Here is a 19,595-nt window from a genome sequence, read left to right as displayed (position 1 = left end):
TACACTGTACTTTTAGGCAGTGTCCACACTACACCGGAGAATCAGAGATTTGAAAACGCAGCTTTATTTCTACAGTTAGGCCTACCGTCCTCACTAATCCATTACGAAAACGGAGCTTTTCGAAAACGATGGCGTCACGATAGCCACGTGATTTCCCTGACCGAATTTTCCTGAAACACAAATCCAAAATGATCAGTGATTGTTGGGTTTTTGAATTCCTCCAGCGTAGTATGGACTGAAAACATTTGATGCGTTTCTTGAATGAAACCTCTGGGGCCTTAAACTGTAGCATTTACATGTCAATCCTGCTTTAGGTAGCATTCTTTTTAGCCAATCCAGTTTTGTATTTAGTTAATCCAGATTGTATCGAAGTTCATGGAAGCCGGAAAAAACTCTTAAAAAAGATCATAGTTAATAGAGGGGAATGGTTATGAAGCCCGGCAAACATCAAAGGAGCAAACAAAGATGCCAAGATTTATGTTGGATGGTCCATGACCGTGCACAATCTTTTGTTTTGCGTTCATACACTATGCCTGAGTTACGTAATCAACATGTTTGCATTGGTTAGTTCCTCGGTCAGTAGTAAACAACTATTGGGGTTTGTGCACGGTCAAGGCCAAAACAGAAAACAAAAACGTGCAACAAAGAACTTTGTCGAGTTTCATAACCCTTCCCCTCCATTAACTATGAAAAGATTGAACTGACAATCGAGCCACGACGACAGTTGTTTACAACACTTCCCTCATTAGCATAAGCGATTAAGTTTCTGATTGAGGTAAAAATTATCAATTCTGAATATTGAAAGGGTATAGCACGATTAATTGTCGCAAGGAATTTGTGCCCGATGTATTAGTAATGGAGCAAATTTCCTTTTATTTGACCAGTTGGGTCTGAACATTTCTGCAAGGTTGCTTAATTACGTAATCACCATACAGTATCTCCTACTGTATAATTAACAATTAGACCCGTGGCCCTTGAGGGCGAAGGGTCTTCCTTCTATGAATAAAATATGTTTTTGGCCTTCTTTGCTTTCTCCATCTTAGAGACAAGAGTTCAACATCAAACATGAAGATCGACACGTTAGCATTTCTTGGCTGCATCTTAGCTCAGCATCCTCCCAAAGTCTTCCATCCACACATTCACGTGCTTGTCCCAGTAAGTGCTTGTATCAAGTGTTTCATCAGTCATTAGAAATAAAACTTAAGTATCAACTGTAAACCTGCCAGACTCGACGCGTTATCAAGGTTCATTGTCACGATGTTCAAAGCCATGAGATAATTTTGAAACTTTGCGAGAAATCTCTAGCTTTGAAGGAAGTTTTTGAGGGGTGATTGAGAAGTCCTATCAAAGCCAGAGATAGGACGTCTTCTTTTGTGGACAATTAAGCTAAAGGACGTGGCGAAGGAATGTTTACTTATGTTTTTAAATAGAATCCGTGGCATGTGAACCTGCAACGTAGAGAAGTCACAGAGTGCATGAGCCCCTAATTTGTTGTGTTACAAAACGTCATGGAAATTGGTGTAATCTACACGAATGGAACATCGCTTATTGACAAGTATTTGCAGGTGACCTGGTGATCTTTCAACCAATCAAAAATCAGGGGAAAATAAAATGAAGTAATGCTTGTTTAATTAATAATGATAATTATTTGGTTTTGTAGAGAATACTAACTGCTTTGTGTAGTGGATAATTATTTTGCCTGTCTAGTACATCTAATGCATTGTTGATGTGTTTAAACGTAGCCTGTTGTAGCAGCGGTCGGTGATCCATTCTACAAGATCACATCAGAAGCCTTGATGGTGACACAGCAGCTAGTCAAGGTCATCAGGCCTCATGGTAAGTCTACATGTAGTTGTTTTGCCCTGATCCAGATGTATTTTCAACATTGTGCATGTACATACCAGATATGCAGCTGCATAAATTTTACACAAACCACTTCCAGGAACAATCATGGGGAAACAGACAATTTCTTTCAAAAGAGCTTTCGACCCATTTTAAAGAGCTTAGCGTGTTTACTTTTACAAAAGCAATAAAGCATTATTCACTCAGACCAATACCTGGCATAACGTTTTTGTTTAACTGAAACGAAACTTTGATTTCTCTCTCCTGTTCTTCAAAAAGACATGACAAGTCCGTAGGCTAACTCGAAAACCTAACATTTCAGTTAGTCAATGTCCTATTTTGAAAAATAGGATTTGTTCAAGTTCGACTTAAAAATTACATGTATACATGGGCTCAAGCAAAACGTTTTTTTTGTTCTTTTTTTTTTTTCCTTCTTGTTGTTAAACTAATACTTTAGGAGTTCAGTCAAGCTCTTTTGAGTTCAAACCATATGTGAGGAATATCTACCAGTGTACGCTCACAAGGCTAAAGGCTGCCGATATTGACCAGGAGGTCAAAGAGAGAGCCATATCGTGCATGTAAGTTGATGAGATATCAATATATCCAGGTGTAAGACAAGATGAAAATGATTTACACTTGTGAACGGTCCATGTTGCATGTTTCATAGTCTTTGTTCATTATGTTAAAAGTCATTTAAAAGCATGAAATGCACATAATACTGAATTTACTGACATTTCACGGGGATGTGTTTTTGGAGGATCGAATGTTACTCACTCGCTATGGTGTACAGTGCAAGTTTTCTGTAACAGTTACAGTAACTGTATCTTCATTATTCTTCCATGTGCATAATACCGAGCCAGTCAAATCAGAGGGTTTATTTTGTAAACTTTATTTTTGTGGATGTTGTGGTTCAATTTTACCTGAGGTGCAATTTGGTATATACAAAATTAAAGGAAAATACAAAATTTACCTCGGGTAAAATTAAGCCACAACGTATATACCACTCAGTAAAGAAGTGTATTAGGAGTTCATAGGTGTAAGTTAATTTTTTTTGTGGTACTGCGTATTGGTTTTCCAAAGTGGTCCACGTTTCTTGAAAGCGAACAAGCGTGGTCTTTGGAGGGAAATTTTTTGGAGAACCCCTTACGGCAATACGCAGATGACTTCTCACTTTATACCTCCTTTAACAGGCCGTTCTAGGACAGTAAATGTTAGCATACCATCTTGGACACAAATGAAAATCTACATGTATGCATTTATTTGCATGCTAAAAGTAATTTATTGTATGTTTCGAAGTTACATCAATTATCTTGCATAATTGACCTAGCTCGCATTTAGATCACATGTCTTTTTTAAAAGTGCTGTAGGTCACTAAATGTTTATTCATAGATCAGTTTCAGTTGAGTGTCGAAAGCAATTAGGCAGTTACATTGGTTTTGGTTTTTGTTTTACTCTGGTTTGAGTATAGTTAAGTACTCTAATAGGTAAGAAATTGATCTTTTCCGCATTCCACTTCAGTGCGTTCGAACAATAGCACTAGAACGAGGTTGGGGTAGACATTTTCATACATTTGCTGTATTTTTGTTCACCCTGACCTCAACTCAGCGCCATTGTTTGTTGGAATGCGGGAAAGGTCTATTGGTTTGGTTTTTGGTCTTATGACAATCGATTGAAAACCACTCTAATTATGTCATAATTATTAATTATGATTGTTATAAATGTTTTTGATGTAGGGGCCAGATTCTGTGTAGCCTTGGAGATGAGCTTGGTCAGGAACTGCCAAAGTGCCTTCCTATTTTCCTTGATAGACTGAGGAATGAAATAACCAGGCTGACCACTGTCAAGGCTTATTCACTCATTGCTGGGTATATTTGGCTGACCTTTATCCTCCTATAATCAAACCAAAATCATGTATTTCTATCAGTTGTTACTCTTGAGTTTTTGTTTGCCTGTGAAACACCTCGACTCTTTCATCCTTTGCTCTCCCATCAATTTTAATTTAGATTTTCTATCACTGCCCACCAAAAGTGTCCATATCCGGTCGTTTAATTGGTTTTGTGGATGGCGAGATCAAAGAATATTCGATCGGCGCAACAAATGTTCCCTCCAGGGGATTGAGGCATAAAGTGAAGTGATTGAGATCACCAAATGGCGTTATAGAAGGGATTCACCCCTCTCCACCCCCCCCCCCAAAAAAAAACGAAACAAAAAAAAAAACAACAACAACAGCAACAAAGCAATACCCGCACCACAGCCCAATTCTTGCATCTTTCATTTATTGCATCATTTAAAGTTCATAAATTGGCCAATCCACGTACCTTTTCCTCCCTTTTCATTTGGAGATGACATGTAACGATCCATGCTTTATTTGTCAGAAGACTACACGTGAATGGTGCACGTGAATGCCATCTTTCTCAAAAATAAGATTTAAAATAAGATTTAATGGATGTGGTCTTTTATGGAACATTTATTGGCTCATTATGAAACATGCGTGCCCCGTTTTTTCCAAGTGTTAGCTAACAGCCAGCTGCCAACATTTCTGAGGATTCTTTAACACACATGGAAATGTGTCTAGCATCTTGTTGCCTTTTTCGTTCATAAGCGGACATTTTTGTACACGTTGTATCGTGAAATTATTTACTGAAAAGATTGTTCTTCCAACATTTTTTGTTTTCCTTTCAGATCACCTCTTAGAATTGACCTTACTCCAATACTGGTAAGTTTAGAGTTTGTTGTAAATGTAAAAATGTAAATCGCATTTATAGTGGTCATGCACTTAGCTATACAAGCACTAAGCTTAGCTAGTTTACAGACATGCCACTGAAACAAAGGAAACAAATATTTCAAATAAACGTAACATAGTTAAAAATCCCAACTGGTAGGAGGCAGACCAGTTGGCTATTTACAAAGCGTGACCGAGGATTTGAACTCGGGACTACCGAGAAACAAATTCCGCTAGTGGCAGGGTGGAGGCCTTGAATCCGGAGGTCTCGGGTTGAAGGCCTCCACCCTACCACAACACCAGCGCCTTAATTACTCTCCCATGCTGCCTCCTGAACCATTTTGAACTCTGTCCCGGAATGAAGACGTTCATAATTCGTCTCATTGCCATATGTTTTGTGTATTTTCAGGGTGACTCTATGCCAATTCTCGCATCATTTTTGCGCAAAAACCAAAGAGCACTCAAACTATCCACGTTGACGACCCTGAATGTTTTGGTTACAAATTACGGTAGGTTAATTTTCTTGTTATCTATGCGCTTTTCTTTTCTTATCGCACTTGTCCAGGTTCATATTTTTTCATTAACCATTTGGTAAGACTTGCGACAATTTGGGCACCAACTGTCAACTGAAGACGTAGTGGAGTCCGTATTTCTCAAACCGTTTTCGAAACTCCTTAGATAAATCGAACCAAAAGTCGTCTTGCTTGGATTTATTTAACTGTTATTTCTTCCCCGATATCCTGAACCCCTGACTTCTCGAACCATTTTTCGCTTCCCTTTGGGGCAGAGAAATACCTGTACATGTAGGGATTCCACTTTGATTAATTTTGTCAAATTCGAGAATCTCCCACTTGGAATCTTAACTAATCGCCAAACAAAACTCAGCTAGTGACTGTGAATTATCATTTTGTTTTAAATCTTGAAGGCCTAGTATTCACGTTGAAGATTTGTGTGTGTGTGTTGGTGTAAGTTGCGTCCATTATGGTTTTCAAAATATCTTGTGTCTGTTCTCGCAGGTTATTTATTGACACAGGAGAACATTTCAGGAGTGTTGACTGAGGTGCCACCACTAATCAGTGAAAGTGATCTTCATATTTCTCAGGTACATACACCCTCTACTGGAGCCAGCTTGTCTTTCATAATCATTACTTGCATAAATAGTTTTGCCTTTTTTCCAGAGAAGCACGCTCGTGTGCATTCCATCCCCTTCTTCCGTCCAAGATAATAAGCTAAAACGTCATGTGGTCCTATAAGGTGCTTTTAAGTTCTGTGTTCAATATATGAGGATCTTTATATAATCATTCAGCATAAACCTCTTATTCCCATTGCATAAGCAGCTAGGGGAATTTACGTCCGGAGCTGCTGCCTGGCGTTTTATAATGTTGCCCCACTGATTTTATTTCCCATCCCCATTTCCCCTGATTACATTGTGCCAAGTTAAAGACACGTAGCAGTAACCAAAGAAAAAAAATTACCTTGCTAAAGAAAGCACAAGAAGGCCCGTCACAGTTAAGACCGATTGGTCGTTCACTGTTTGTTCTTGTACCCTGCGCAGGGGCGTAGCCAGGATTTTTCAAAGGGGGGGGGGGGGTGGTGGTCACACTGTGTCAAAAATGAGGGTACTCACCAGATTGTCATGTCGTTTTTGCCACCTGTTGTAGGTTGTTTCCTTAAAAAGGCTTACAAAAGGGGGGTCACGGGCACCCCAGGACCCCCCCCCCCTAGCTACGCCCTTGCTGCGGAATTTCTGGCCCACAGTAAACATAATAAATGAGCGTCAATTTGTAGTCTATAGAAGCGTAATTTTGCGAAAGTCGTCTCACACACCTTTGTTTATTCCTTGACTCTTTCAGCTGTCCCTTACGCTGTTAACTTCTGTTGCTAAGATTCATAAGGACAGCATGGCTCAGGTGAACTAGGACTTATATATCAATTGTTATAAACTGTAGATTGTGTTGTTGACAACAAGCAAGAAACAACAAGTTCACTATCAAAGAGACACCTATCATGATTTTGCTGCAATTCTGGTCGAAGCAGTGCTAACAATTTTGACCAAGTACCTTCACTGGTACATGAAACGCCCATAGAACATAAAAATGAAGATATCAAATGATTTATTTAAGGGAGAGCAAATTGAAGTTCCGGAACAGACAGAACAACTGAAAAAGTCTGAAAGAAAGACAGAACTTGAAAAAGTCTGCTAGATTGTTTTGAGGTGGACACCACAACCTTGTGCATGCATAACCAATTACACCACTCTTGTTTAGCTTCGATACTTGTATAGTAATTTTTAATAAGACTTGACCATTATATTTAAGTTTTTCACTTTTCAAAGTCATGTTGGTGATTAAAAAAGTCATGTTTACGGCAGCTCAGATTCAACCAGTGGTTGATTTTGCAAGTTCTCTGTTTGTTATTTCACAAAAAAAAAAAAAAAAAAAAAAAAAAACAGTTGCAGAACTGTAAACTTGCAGAATTATGAAAACTCTTACATTGCTCTGAAACTGTTATATGTAGTGTCATTTTCTCACCGTGATAAAGTTGTTGTTCTGTTTTCTCTAACAATAAAATACTTCTTTTCGGTTTCCAGGCTTGCTCTTCAACTCTACCTGCAATAATGGGCTTAATAAGATCACCACTTCTCCAAGGTTAGAATACTAAAGAATGTATTTTGTCACTCATGGTTCTCTGATTCGCAAAGCTTGCTTTGTGTGGGTTAGGATTTATCCAGGTATCGTTTGAATACAAAAGGTTACTGTTATAAAACCATTTTTAACTAAGAGATGCGTGTTAACGTAGGAGAGCTTCGTGAATCTGGCCCCTGAGTCGTGGCCAGTTATGTAGATCGTGACTATTGCGTGGTTTGTTGTCTTTCGTATGACCTCTGGCCATCGTGCAGTCTTTCCTGATAAACTTTAGTAACAATGTCATATATTGTAATGTAATTTTCTAAACTCATAATGTTTTTAGGCGGTGCATTGAATGCCACTCTGACCCTCCTGACTGAGCTGGTCATGTCTGGCATGAAAGGAATGGGATTCAAAGATCTCTTCCAGGTAACTCGTATACTACTTTTGCACTGTAAACACTCACTTAAATGGTAGCCCAGTGATTGAAGTCTGAATTGCAGTTACCTTGCAAACCGTAAATCATTAGTTTATTGAAGCGGCGTAGCCAAGTGGTTTAGATTTAAGTCCCCTAGCCTGCCACTAGGTCCACTAATACACCGATTCCAGAAAAAACCGGAAGTTGCACCGAAACGAGGCTTAATAGCCCTCGCGGTAATTAAAGCAGCATGGCGAACGAAGAAGAAAGGCCAATCTCTCTTCTGATGATATTCCCGGCGTCAGTGTGAGCGAAGAACATTGAAAACTTGACTCTCAGCCAATCGAAATTCTGGCTTAAAAGTCGCCGTATAAATCAAAGGGGCAAAATAAAGGAACTTTTAGACGGGTATGTTTTCCATCCTTCGATTGTCTCGATCTCCAATATGCGCAAAAACAACCTGTCCTCACCATTTTTATTGCCTAAAAGAACTTTGTTCATGGTCGGTTGAGGAAAAAGAATCTGAATGAAATGAAAATTGTAAAAGTTTACGACCCTGACCCGAAGAATGCTTTACTAAAGCTACAGCAAGAGATCGAAAGAACATACGGAAGTAAATTTAAAAATTGTGTCGGATATCGGGAATATTGCAACAAAACACTTTAAAAAATTTCCTACGGCTGATTCATTTTTCACTGACGACTTCAGTCTTCTCAAGTTTGAGAACATCCAATCTCTCTTCATAAATTAACAATCGGTGTTAGAGAATAAAGGGAAATCCTTTTAAAAATTCAAAAGATGCTAATCAGAGTATCAAACAAGACCACGATCTACTCGCCAAGAATGGTATAAGCAAGGGTTCGGTACAGTGACAACATCATTGCGTTACAGGGTAGGACGCAATCACAAAGCTGATTCATCAGTCAAATCACCAATAAAATTATCAGTGACGTGTACTACAGTGTAACAAAGACTATCAGTCACATGCCATGAAAGATGGCGTAGAAAACTAGCAACTAGTAATGAACAAGTACATTGAAATAATGCATCAACAGGGATCGACGAAGGTGCAAGTAACAAAATGCTTTTTTTGTTCAAGAGAAAAGGGAAATTTTGGGGGCCTCCCCAGGGTCCCCCAGCTGGACTGAGGTTACAGACCCAAGTAAGGGCAATCTCCATGAAATAATTTAAGCTAGGAATGTCATTGTTATGGATAGTGAGACCCTGAAAGATTGCCTTATAAAATCAATAAGCAAAATGTTTGACACTGGTTTAAAAGTAAACAAGAGTCATATGAACTTCAGTTTATGATGTACAATGTACAACAACTACTCTTTGTTGTGAACAGACCTTGGAATGTCCTGGCTATAAATTGAAAGTAACTGCAAATTTTTAATGAGCAAAATGCCTTGGACATAGAATGGTGGAAGGAGATGCTAAAGAATATTGAACAATTTATGATAAATATATTATATATGAATTGGCTTACCTAATGCTTAGAGATGGCCTTACACGATGTGATTATTGCTTAAGCCAGAATAAATAATGTACATCAAAGGTCCAAAAATTTTGTCCAGCATCTAATATGAGAAAATTCAGCTACTTCCAGTTTTTCTCTGGTGATGAATATTTGAATAAATATTTCAAAATAGTTCAAAACAATTGGGAATCTATAAGATCATACAATGTAGAAAATTCTCAATGAGGTCAAATTCAATTGCACTTTTATGTTATTAACAAAATTATACACCAGCTCTACCATGTGTCCTTCTATGTTACACCCTGTGCCAGAAAATAGAACATGAAGCCACATAATGCACAATTTCAGTATGGTGGAAATCACCAAATATTTAATTACCACTGATGAACAATATCATGTACTCTGTTTAAAGTCACTACCAAATGACAAATAAACATCAGATAACTTTTTTCTGCCAGTTTACAAGCAAATAGCTCACTATCCAGGGTTGATTAACAACTCTACACAACCTTAGTGGAGTTACACCATCAAATACATGCCATCCATTTATTCTCCTAATAGTCATTTCAGCTTGTATTCTTACATTTGCAGTTCTGGTTCATGGTTGGAAAACAGTCTTCCTTAGAAAATTGGCATTAAAATTATAGTCAGTTCTGATTTACTTGGTTGCATAGAATGGATGAAGATTATAACCTTCCTGCTTGCCAGTACAAGCTGTCTATCAAATCTATGACATTAAGGAAAATTCCTACTAGGCCTTAAAATGTGTTGTCAGTCTTATTCAGAGTAAAGTTCACTTTTGGATGTCCAGGTCTTGGGTGTCTGACCTGTTATCTCTCTGCAGTCTATTCTGCACCTTATGTTTTCAAATTCAGCCTAGGAAAACTTCAGGTAAATAATTCATGGGCTGGCTCCCCAACATCAAGTACAGGAAATTGGCCCATGCAATAATTTATCTGACACTACTAGTTCTGAAACATTAAACCTAAAAGCCAGATCTTGCTGAAATATTAAGCGAGTAAAAAATATTCAAAATTCATCAATGGCTGTATTTAAATCACCAATGTCCTTCCACATTCAACATTGTTTTTGGGAAACTTTTTTTGTTTACCTCAGAGGCATGAAAACTGATTAATTCCTAAGTTGATCGAAGCTGATGGGTATTCATATGCCAGACTCAGATGCATCATATATTTTGTTCTACACAGAGATTCCTCATCAACGTTTGCCCAAGGGAAAGCCGAGGGTACGACTCCCAGTTTCAAAAAGTGTACTCAGTTTAAAATAACTTGGCAAGAAGTGCTCGGAAAAACAAAAATTATTTCCTACCGAGGTAAAATAGACATCTCCCCTTTGCAGAAGTATTTCCCACTTTTTTCTTCTTTGTTTATCTGGCTAGCTTGTCCGAAGGAAACTCAGTCGTGGAAATGATAAATCAGGTCGGTTTTTGCTTCGATTATTAGAGTTTGCAGCCGCACAACACTTGTGTCCAACTCTTTTCCTTTTCTTTACCACATTTGCTCCAGACAAGTAGCTCTAACCTACATACATTCGAATTTTTTCGTTCTTCCCCAGCATTTCGTCCGCCATTTTGAAAGCTCGAGGGCTATTAAGCCTCGCTTGCGTGCAACTTCCGATTTTTTTCTGGAATCGGTGTATTGGGTTTGGAATTGCTTACGGACATGTAGAATTCAACTCCTGGGTCTTGCGTAACTAGGCAGCTAGCCAGACCTCCCATCCACCAATTGGGTAGTCTCCTGCGCAGCCGTCGTTTGGAGTTGTCACGCAACTCTTCCTCCCGTGGGGCATTGTGTGATGACGGCTGAGAGAAGACTGAAACGTGACTGTCACTTGCTGGGATTCTTAACGATTTTGCTGCAATGTTTGTTTTTTAGCTATTGTGTCCTCAATTAGCCCAGAAGTGCTAACTACATTGATTGACATTGTAATTTTTACTATTTTTGTTATAATTTAATTTTGTGGGATGTTTTGAGTCGGAACAATTTCTTTTATCAGCAGTCCTTGTTTAGTGAAGCTGTTTGCTGACGTTCTGGTTATTTTTATTTTCAGATGTTAGTATCTCCGATTTATTCTTCAAGCCATGGTAATCAACAGACAGTCATCCATAAACAGGTTTTTTACTTTAATTTTTATTTTTCGTGTTGACTGCCAATTTCAATTATGTTTTCTTGGGTTTTGTAACTTTTTGATTTGACATGCCATTTGTGTTTTCTTGCAGGCTTTCCACTCCATCGCTAAATGTGTTGCTGCATTAGCCATGTCATGTCCATCTGATGGCCAATCTGTCGTGAACCAGTTTGTTAAAGATATTCAGGTACAGTCAGTAATCTCTTAAACGATGCAGCCTTTTGGTGGTGTTGTGAACGCAATTTGGTTTTTGCAAAAATAAAGCTCTTCCATTTCCTGCGTGATTTTTATGAACAGCAGCCATGCCCGTGATTTTTTTGTTATGACTTCTTATATTGTAGGAGCTGCTTTTGATCGTACGAGGCAACTTGCAGTAGACAAACAGTCATTGACTACATTAAATTACATTGTATGGCCTATACAACGTAATTCAATGCAGGTTATTCTGGGGCGAGACTCCTCTCGCAGTTCCTTGTGGAGTCTTACCAGGGGCAGTATGACTTCTCGTCTTTCGTTTTGTCCCTATAACGGTCTATCAAGCGACTGCGAGATGACACTCGCCTCAGATTTTTTCTCGTTTCTAAAGTGGTGATTGGTTGTTGAAAAAGATGAAGAAGGATATTCACAGTGTAAAATCTCTGTCCATTAGACAGCGTACTTTTAGTTGGTTTGATAGTAAATGGTTTGAACTCAGGAGTATCAGCAGCTCGTCCACTGCGATCATATGGGTGTGGGTGGTTGGTGACTGACGTTTCTTCAACCTTAATGGAAAGCCAAAGTCATCTTCAGAGTCAGGGAAGATGACTTTGGAACAGGGAACAGGGAACAGATAATGTCCAAGGAGAAATTTCCGAGCTTATTTTCCCCCCAAATGGAGGCTATTGTGTTTATTATTCTTCAAATCTTTTTCGCAACGCGCGCAGTTTTGAAAATTGGGGAATATCTAACAATTATTCACCGAAGTGCGAACAATTATTCACTTTCACCGACACTGAGGTGAATAATTGTTTTAGTATATACCACACAAGCTGAATAATGTGTGACAAGCGGTCGGAAATTTTAAAATCTCTCCCGCCGGTTGCTCGAAGGTGAAATATAATTTTTCACGTTGTTATTGTAAGAAGTTTTGTACTGGTATGTAGATTCGTTGGTATGCAGGTTACGTAATTATGCTAAGAAGTTATATTTAAGGAGTTTGTCCGTTAGGAGTTGTCACTTCGACGGCATCTCCGCTTTTGATCAGTTCATTTTGGAAATTTTGTTTTAGTAAATTTCCGTGTTTTTGTTTACTACGTTTATTGTGTTAATAACTATCCTAGGGCAATTTATGTCTGATCAATAAACGAGATGCCCCCTCCTATATGACTGATGTTTTCTTACTTATACAAAGTTAGAAATTATTTTGTTTTCGTTTCACTGCAGAGTGATTAGACAACAATAGTACTTGCTAATCACCTCCGAGTTAACCAATCAGAGCGCGCGAAAAACACTATTCACTTGTGTGGTATACACTAGTCTCGGATATTCCCCAGTTTCACCTGGGGAATATTCGGTCACGTGACGTGTTTAAACCAATCGCGCGCGAGCGAAAATATTTGATGGATTATAAAGGAGATTATCCAGAGGATAAAATTATCCTGTCTTTGAACAGTCAAGGCCGAGCGTTGTAATTCTCATACTGTGAACATCGCTTTGTCTCTCTTGCAGAGTGCAAAAGTTTCTGATCCAGTCAGGTTGTTTTCGCTGCTCTCACTGGGTGAAATAGGAAGACACATGTATGTACAAAATACAGTTCTTGTTTTCCATGCTCCGACTTCCTGTTTTCAATCGTCATGGCAACTTCCATATTTGTCATTGAAAACCTCTTGAAAACCTCCTGTTCTCTTCATTGTGGCAACTTCCTGTCATATTCGTCACGTCCAACGTGCTGTTCTCTTCTGATTTTCTTATCACCTGACATCAATGACAATGTCATTGCTTCCTTTGCGTTTTAGGCGTGGTAAAGCATAGACTTATGTTTCGAAGTCAAACAGTGAATGTGTATGAAGCTATTTACAGCAAACTTAGTCCAAGCGCTTTGTTCCGTAGAAAACAAAATGAAATTAAATCTCTTTTTCTTGCAGTGACCTCAGCAGTCACCAGGATTTGGCTGAGGCCATTTTGGATTGTTTCTCATCTCCATCAGAAGAAATAAAATCAGCAGCTTCCTTTGCACTAGGTTCGTGTGATCAAGTTGGTTACACTGACATTAATATTGAAATAACTATTGAGATAAAGACCAAACTGAGATCAAGGTTAGGTAAAAACTGACATCAACATTAGAGGGTAGTGCAGGAATTTGGGTAATATTAAGCTGGACATTTAGGCCTAGATGCAGTTAATATTGAGATTGAGACGTCGAGAGATTAAACCTGATCAGTGCCTTTGTGTTGCGTCTCGTTTGGCCCGTCACGCACTCATCGTTGACGAAGAATGACAGGAATGCGTGACTTGGCAAAAGGATGTCTGCGTAAGATGTTTCGTGCTTGTTATTTGTACAAGACACTTCATTCTTACTATGCTGTTACAGATATATAAATGTTTTATGTTTTGTTTTTGATTGTGTTATACCATATATTTAATATACTAAATTAATACTTCACGATGGTTAAATGGTTTTCTAAACTGAGTGAGGATTGTGGAGGAAATAACCTGCATTTGGCGGATTTGGAGTAGCGTCACATCTAATGGAAATTACCGATACTTTTGCCAACTTGATGCTACAGCGTCTGGGTTTATATGATCTGGGATACACCAGCACAGACACTGGTGTGCAACAAAGTAGGTGTCTGTTATTGTCAGTTGAATAATTGAAATTGTACGTACATGTAATAGTTTGCTTCTTCTTTGGCCAGGTAAAATCGCTGCCGGTAATTTGAAGTTGTACCTGCCGTTCCTACTCAAGGAGATTCAAGCAAATCCCAAGAGACAATATCTGTTGCTTCATTCTCTCAAAGAGGTACACAAAGCACTCGCTTATCACCCCGCCAATCAGAAAGGACATAGACAATCCAGTGAACCAATCAACACTCGAAGCAAATACATGATGTAGCCGGCGCAAAGCGCGGGAAAACTTGTATGAACTACTTACGATTGGTTTGAATGTCACCTTCTGATTGGTCGAGAAAGTGACGCGATTTTTAAACCAATCACATAGCTTAGTAAATCGACAGTTTAAAAAGAAAAGTGCTCTAACACCTGTTTCTCTCTGTTTCATGATCATGCAGTATTTTTGTGAAGCGATGCACTTTCCTCTGGCTTTATTAAACGCAGTGCTTTCTCGTAACCTAGTTGTGATTGCCCCTTAAGGAAATTCTGTAATCTTAGTTCTTCTTTCTCTTCCAAGGTTATATCATGCGAAGCGGGAAGCTCGAGGGGAGTTGAAGCTCTAAAACCATTCATTGGTTCGATATGGTAAGACTTTACTATCGTGGAAGATAATTACCAAAAAAAAATTCTGCACAACAAAAATTGCCGAAAAAAATCTTGCGAACGGAGCCATGGGAAACAAAATCGAGCAAGTGCTTTCTGCTATCATTATTTCGATTGTTGATGTTAATAAAAATCTTGCACAAGCTATTGCTTACCAAAAAAATATGCACAACCTAAGGGTGAGAACAAAATTCATGCCCCAGAAAACTGCCTAATCCCTCCTCCCCCACCCTTTCCCTAAAAAAAGGGCTCGTCCTTTATTACAAACTTTGCTTTCTCGTCCAGGACCTTGTTGTTCAGTCACTGTGAAAGTACAGAGGAAGGTACAAGGAACGTTGTTGCTGAGTGTCTTGGCAAACTGACGCTTGTTGATCCACTGCGGCTTCTACCACAACTTAAGGTTTGTGTTAATCCGCAGGAATTAGGGAGCTTAGATCCCGTCCACACTACTGTGGAGAAATTTGAAAACGCAGGTTAGGCCTACCGTCCACACTAACCTGTCAAGTAAGCGGAGCTTTTCGAAAACGTTCTTCAAACCGCAGAAATTTGAAAACGCCGTGTGGGCGGAAAATATGTTGAAAATGGAGCTTTTCGAAAACGATGACCTCGCGATGTTCATATGATTTCCCTGCCAGAGATTTCCTCAAACACAAATCTCTAATGACCGGTGTTTGTTGCGTTTTCCAATTTCTCTGACGTAGTGTCGACGGAATACATTTGATGCGTTTTCAGAGTGAAAAGGTCGTTTTCAGATTTCTCCGACGTAGAGTGGACACTGCCTTAAGGACGTTCGCGCTAAAATTTTCCAGTTGACAGATTTCTTTTTAATTTTTACTGGAGTGGGATAATGACTTACTTGTGTCAGAAATGCAAAAAAAATGGGGATCACCGACTTCGTTTCAGAGATAAAGCGTGTGGAAAAGTATCCTGATTTTGACAAATTTGCGCACGCAGTTCAGCATGGTCTTCAGGGGTTTATAGAAAGAAAAAAACATAAAGGCAAAACCAGAATGTAGCATTACGTATTAAATTATGCGATCTGTTGAACTTTAGATTTTACTTTCGGCACGTTTCAGATGAATTTTCTGAAAAACTCTTTCTGTGAACGTTTATTTAGGCCCCGTCCGGACGTATCCGGATATTTTTGAATCGGAAACTTTTTCTTTCCGGATACGGCTTCCGTCCACACGCATCCGGCGAATTCGGCAGCGAATCCGGATATTTTTGCTACGTGTGGACGGGGAAATTTTTGAATCCGAAAGAGAAATTTGCGGAGTCAAAAATATCCGGATACTTGTGGACAGGGCCTTATTTACAAACATGTATAAAAGTGATCAATATTTATAATATTCTCGATCTACAAAACAACTGAGAAATAATGTTATCGCTATAGACTGGACCATCCGGTACTGAATCAAGGCTTTTTGAGCAGGTTTTTAGGCCGATCGGTTCCTTTGTGCAACCTTTCCAGACCCATTTTCTAGTAGTAATAATCAATTCTAACCTGTTGTTGTTCCTTTATATTTACCACAGGATTATTTGAACTCGGACTCGGCCTTCGCCAGGAGCACTGTAGTAACAGCTGTGAAGTTCACCATCTCCGATCATGTAAGCAAATGCTAACTTGTATGAATTGTCAAATCTCTGGACACGTGTTGATCATTGAATGGCCAGTCAGCGGCGGATCTAGGGAAGGGGCCCGGAGGACCCCCCCCCCCCCTCCCCCCTTTATTTTGGGTAACACAAGAAGAAATCACAGAAGGGAGAAAAGTCGGCAGGGCAAGCAAAACAACCCCCCTCCCTCCCCCCCCCCCCCCCCCCATCCTTAGCTCAAGGTCTGGATCCGCCGATGGCAGTGATAGCATGCGTGTGACAACTCTTAAGATTGGCTCTCCATGCCAACAAGTCAAGAATTGAGTGCTGCGGGAATTATTCTACCATGGCATGCCTTTCCAGAATGCTTGTTATTTATTAACGTGCCAATACCTTGTAGCCTGGGAGAATCCCATACTTATTTTGGGACACAAAACAAAACTGTTACAGTTGTTAAAATGAAGAACTGATTTCGGCACAAAACTAGTGATGTTTCGTCTGAACACCCTAAGTGAGACCAGAATCGTTGATGTATACTCTTAAGTGAGAAGACGAGCATCCCCCTTCCACCCACCCCCACCTGGGTCATCGAGTTGCTCATTGCCCAGGAACTCTTGTGAATAAAAGAGACATTATATCTAACGATTAGATTATGAGCGCGAGATTTCTATCGCGCGTAGAAATCGAGAGCGAATAATCTAATTGTTTTAGCATAAATCTACCGGTCGTTCAAAACTGTATCTAAATCCTATTCTCAGACACTTCGAAAACGTAAAGAAGCGGCCGCCATTTTGTTAACAGCCACACACTACTAGGCTACTCACTATCTACAACAGAATAGATGGTGAATAGCGTAGCCAATCAGAGAACAGCATTCGTGATAGAAGGCTAGGAGATTTCTGGTAATGTAAAGTATAGTTTAAAGATCATAGAGAGAAAAAAAGCTCCAAGCATGCTTGGCTTTTTCCCCTGGTTTTTACCCTACCTTTACTTTCATTTTTCCTCAGCCTCAACCGATAGACAGTCAGCTCAGAGGATGTATAGGAGACTTTCTCAGGACAGTTCAGGACCCAGATCTGGTGTGTGTTTGTTTTACATGTCAACTGACCTTACCTGCTCGTTTACCTTTTTGAGAAAATTTCAGATAGCTGCTATTGCAGCTGAGTCTGCGGTGAAATATTCTTTTGTTTAGAAGGGCATGTGAATGAAGCGAAAGGGTCGTTTGTATGTCAAACCGCGGATAATTGCAATATCAGCTATTCAGTATGAAGACAAAGTGGTCAATGATATGTTCAGTTCAATATCAAGTAATTTGTAGCATCGTTGGTGAAATGCTGCCAGGCGTCCCTCTGGCAAGGATTCGTTGCTTATTTCAAGAGGACGATAGTTCATTGCAGTTTATCGTGGCGGAAAGGATGAAGAACATTTTACACTTTCATTTATTTACATGTGTACTTATGGTAATTTTTGAGTTATAAAAATAGAACAAATGGTAAATAAAAACCTTTGTAGATGTCGAACTGAAGTTATAGAGCATTGTTTTAAATTTTCAACGACACCAAATTGATGAATACACTTCACTGTACAATTATTACAAGCTGCGGTAACCACTCTTCTTCAAGTTTTGGTTGTTGTTCTTGTTCTTGTTGTTGTTGTTGACGATTATGATGATGTTTTCATGATGATGCTGCTGTTGTTATTGATGTTGTTGTTGATGCTCGTGATGTTGTTGTTGTTATTTTTATACTTTTTGTTGTTATTGTTGCTTACCAGTGTCTTCTTCTCACAGAATGTTCGCCGAGTGGCTCTAGTTACATTCAACTCTGCAGCTCACAACAAGCCGAGTCTAATCAGAGACCTGTTGGATCAAATACTTCCTCAGCTCTATAATGAAACTAAAGTCAGGGTAGGTTGATTAAAAGCTAGTCCTGTCCTTAGTGAAATCCTGTCCTTAGTGAAATCTTGTATGTAAATTTAGTCAGCGTCCTCCGAAGTTAAAACTAAAAACAATTTGCTCTCCAGACAGGCGGAAAGTGTACAGTTATTATGCTATAATTTGGCAGCAGAGTGAAGATGCTGATAAAGCGACAGTTTCTTTATTTCATCATCTTTGCCTGAACATAATTACGTACTCGCCAAACTAGAAGTTTGGACGTGGGCATTGGCAGTAGGGCGTGCTTAGCTGATAGCTCTTCTTTTAATAGCGGGGTTTATTGGTCAAAATTAAAATAATTTATTACTAATTGGGGGAGTTAATTCAAAGGTGAAAGAAAGTTCTTTGCAGGGGAGCATAAATGGAACCGTATGGTGTTTGTGTTGTATTCACAAGAAAAGGGGTTATTTTTCAACAAGATAAGTTGTTTGTACCATCCCATAAAAAAATAGAGCCAATCAGAACACAGGAAAGCCATTGTATATTCGACGGTATTTCATCCAACCTTCCCATCGCATGTCACGCATCTCAGTGATTGTGTTGTCCACTGTATTTTCTATTGAATGGTATAACATAATTATGCAACACTCTCTTGTGGTATACCATGTACTGTGCCACGAGCCACTTGTATCTGCATCAGTACAAACACGAGCCTCAAGGCTCGTGTAGGTGAGAAAATACAAGTGGCTCGTGGGATGTTGCATGGTATACCACTCGAAAACGTTAGATAACTAGTATGTAATTTACCTCCCCTTAATATCTTGTATTGTAAGGAGTTCAGTGTTATGGATCTCCTTAACAAAGGTCAACTATAATACTTGTACAGATTATTTCCATAGTCAAATCTACTTGGTGTTTAAAGTAGAAATCTGTTAATATTCCGTCTGTTTCGTTTCTTGTAGAAAGAGCTCATCCGAGAAGTTGAAATGGGTCCATTCAAACACACGGTGGATGATGGCTTGGATATCAGAAAGGTGTGGGCTTGTTCGTTGTTTCCTAGGGCGCTTTGCATTCGACCAGAACTTTACGGCATTTTCGAAACGAGGACAAGTGATACGGACTTTTCCTGAGAAAGTTTCCGGGGAAAATCTAAGAATTGTTGAATTTTTAATTGCGAACCATGCAACCGAAAATACCGTGAGCAAAATCAAAATGGAACGAAATTTGCGGCAAGATAGTTTCGTAAATTTGGGCATTCCTCTCGAAATTGTCCTCTTTTGGGGAAATTTCTGGAAATGTTGTTCCACTCGCCATTGAAAATGTCCGGAAATTCACGTGCCGGAAGCTTTTGTCGAATTGAAAGCCTGAGCTCCAAGTCAATGTGTGCCTGTGTACAAAACGATACAGAGGGCACAGATGGT

At 39.2% G+C, this 19,595-nt stretch overlaps 1 protein-coding gene across 1 annotated transcript in view; it reads left to right on the top strand.

The window, feature by feature from the left end:
* Window positions 1-19,595, top strand: part of LOC110063106 (cullin-associated NEDD8-dissociated protein 1-like) — a 35,198-nt gene that overhangs the window by 12,350 nt on the left and 3,253 nt on the right. Inside the window, exons 17-37 of the mRNA XM_089271210.1 lie at window positions 1,044-1,155; window positions 1,743-1,836; window positions 2,300-2,420; window positions 3,576-3,707; window positions 4,525-4,558; window positions 4,974-5,073; window positions 5,581-5,666; window positions 6,418-6,474; window positions 7,155-7,212; window positions 7,535-7,620; window positions 11,160-11,222; window positions 11,329-11,424; window positions 12,945-13,012; window positions 13,361-13,455; window positions 14,132-14,235; window positions 14,623-14,690; window positions 14,994-15,108; window positions 16,242-16,316; window positions 17,309-17,380; window positions 18,091-18,207; window positions 19,137-19,208. Coding sequence (XP_089127336.1) covers window positions 1,044-1,155; window positions 1,743-1,836; window positions 2,300-2,420; window positions 3,576-3,707; window positions 4,525-4,558; window positions 4,974-5,073; window positions 5,581-5,666; window positions 6,418-6,474; window positions 7,155-7,212; window positions 7,535-7,620; window positions 11,160-11,222; window positions 11,329-11,424; window positions 12,945-13,012; window positions 13,361-13,455; window positions 14,132-14,235; window positions 14,623-14,690; window positions 14,994-15,108; window positions 16,242-16,316; window positions 17,309-17,380; window positions 18,091-18,207; window positions 19,137-19,208 — 1,825 coding nt within the window. The remainder of the gene's footprint in view (window positions 1-1,043; window positions 1,156-1,742; window positions 1,837-2,299; window positions 2,421-3,575; window positions 3,708-4,524; window positions 4,559-4,973; window positions 5,074-5,580; window positions 5,667-6,417; window positions 6,475-7,154; window positions 7,213-7,534; window positions 7,621-11,159; window positions 11,223-11,328; window positions 11,425-12,944; window positions 13,013-13,360; window positions 13,456-14,131; window positions 14,236-14,622; window positions 14,691-14,993; window positions 15,109-16,241; window positions 16,317-17,308; window positions 17,381-18,090; window positions 18,208-19,136; window positions 19,209-19,595) is intronic.

The sequence above is a fragment of the Orbicella faveolata genome, unplaced genomic scaffold (genome assembly GCF_042242905.1).
Source record: "Orbicella faveolata isolate gen_17 unplaced genomic scaffold, um_ofav_v1 contig_34, whole genome shotgun sequence".
Classification (NCBI taxonomy): domain Eukaryota; kingdom Metazoa; phylum Cnidaria; class Anthozoa; order Scleractinia; family Merulinidae; genus Orbicella; species Orbicella faveolata.
This window is presented reverse-complemented; position numbering and strand designations above follow the sequence as displayed.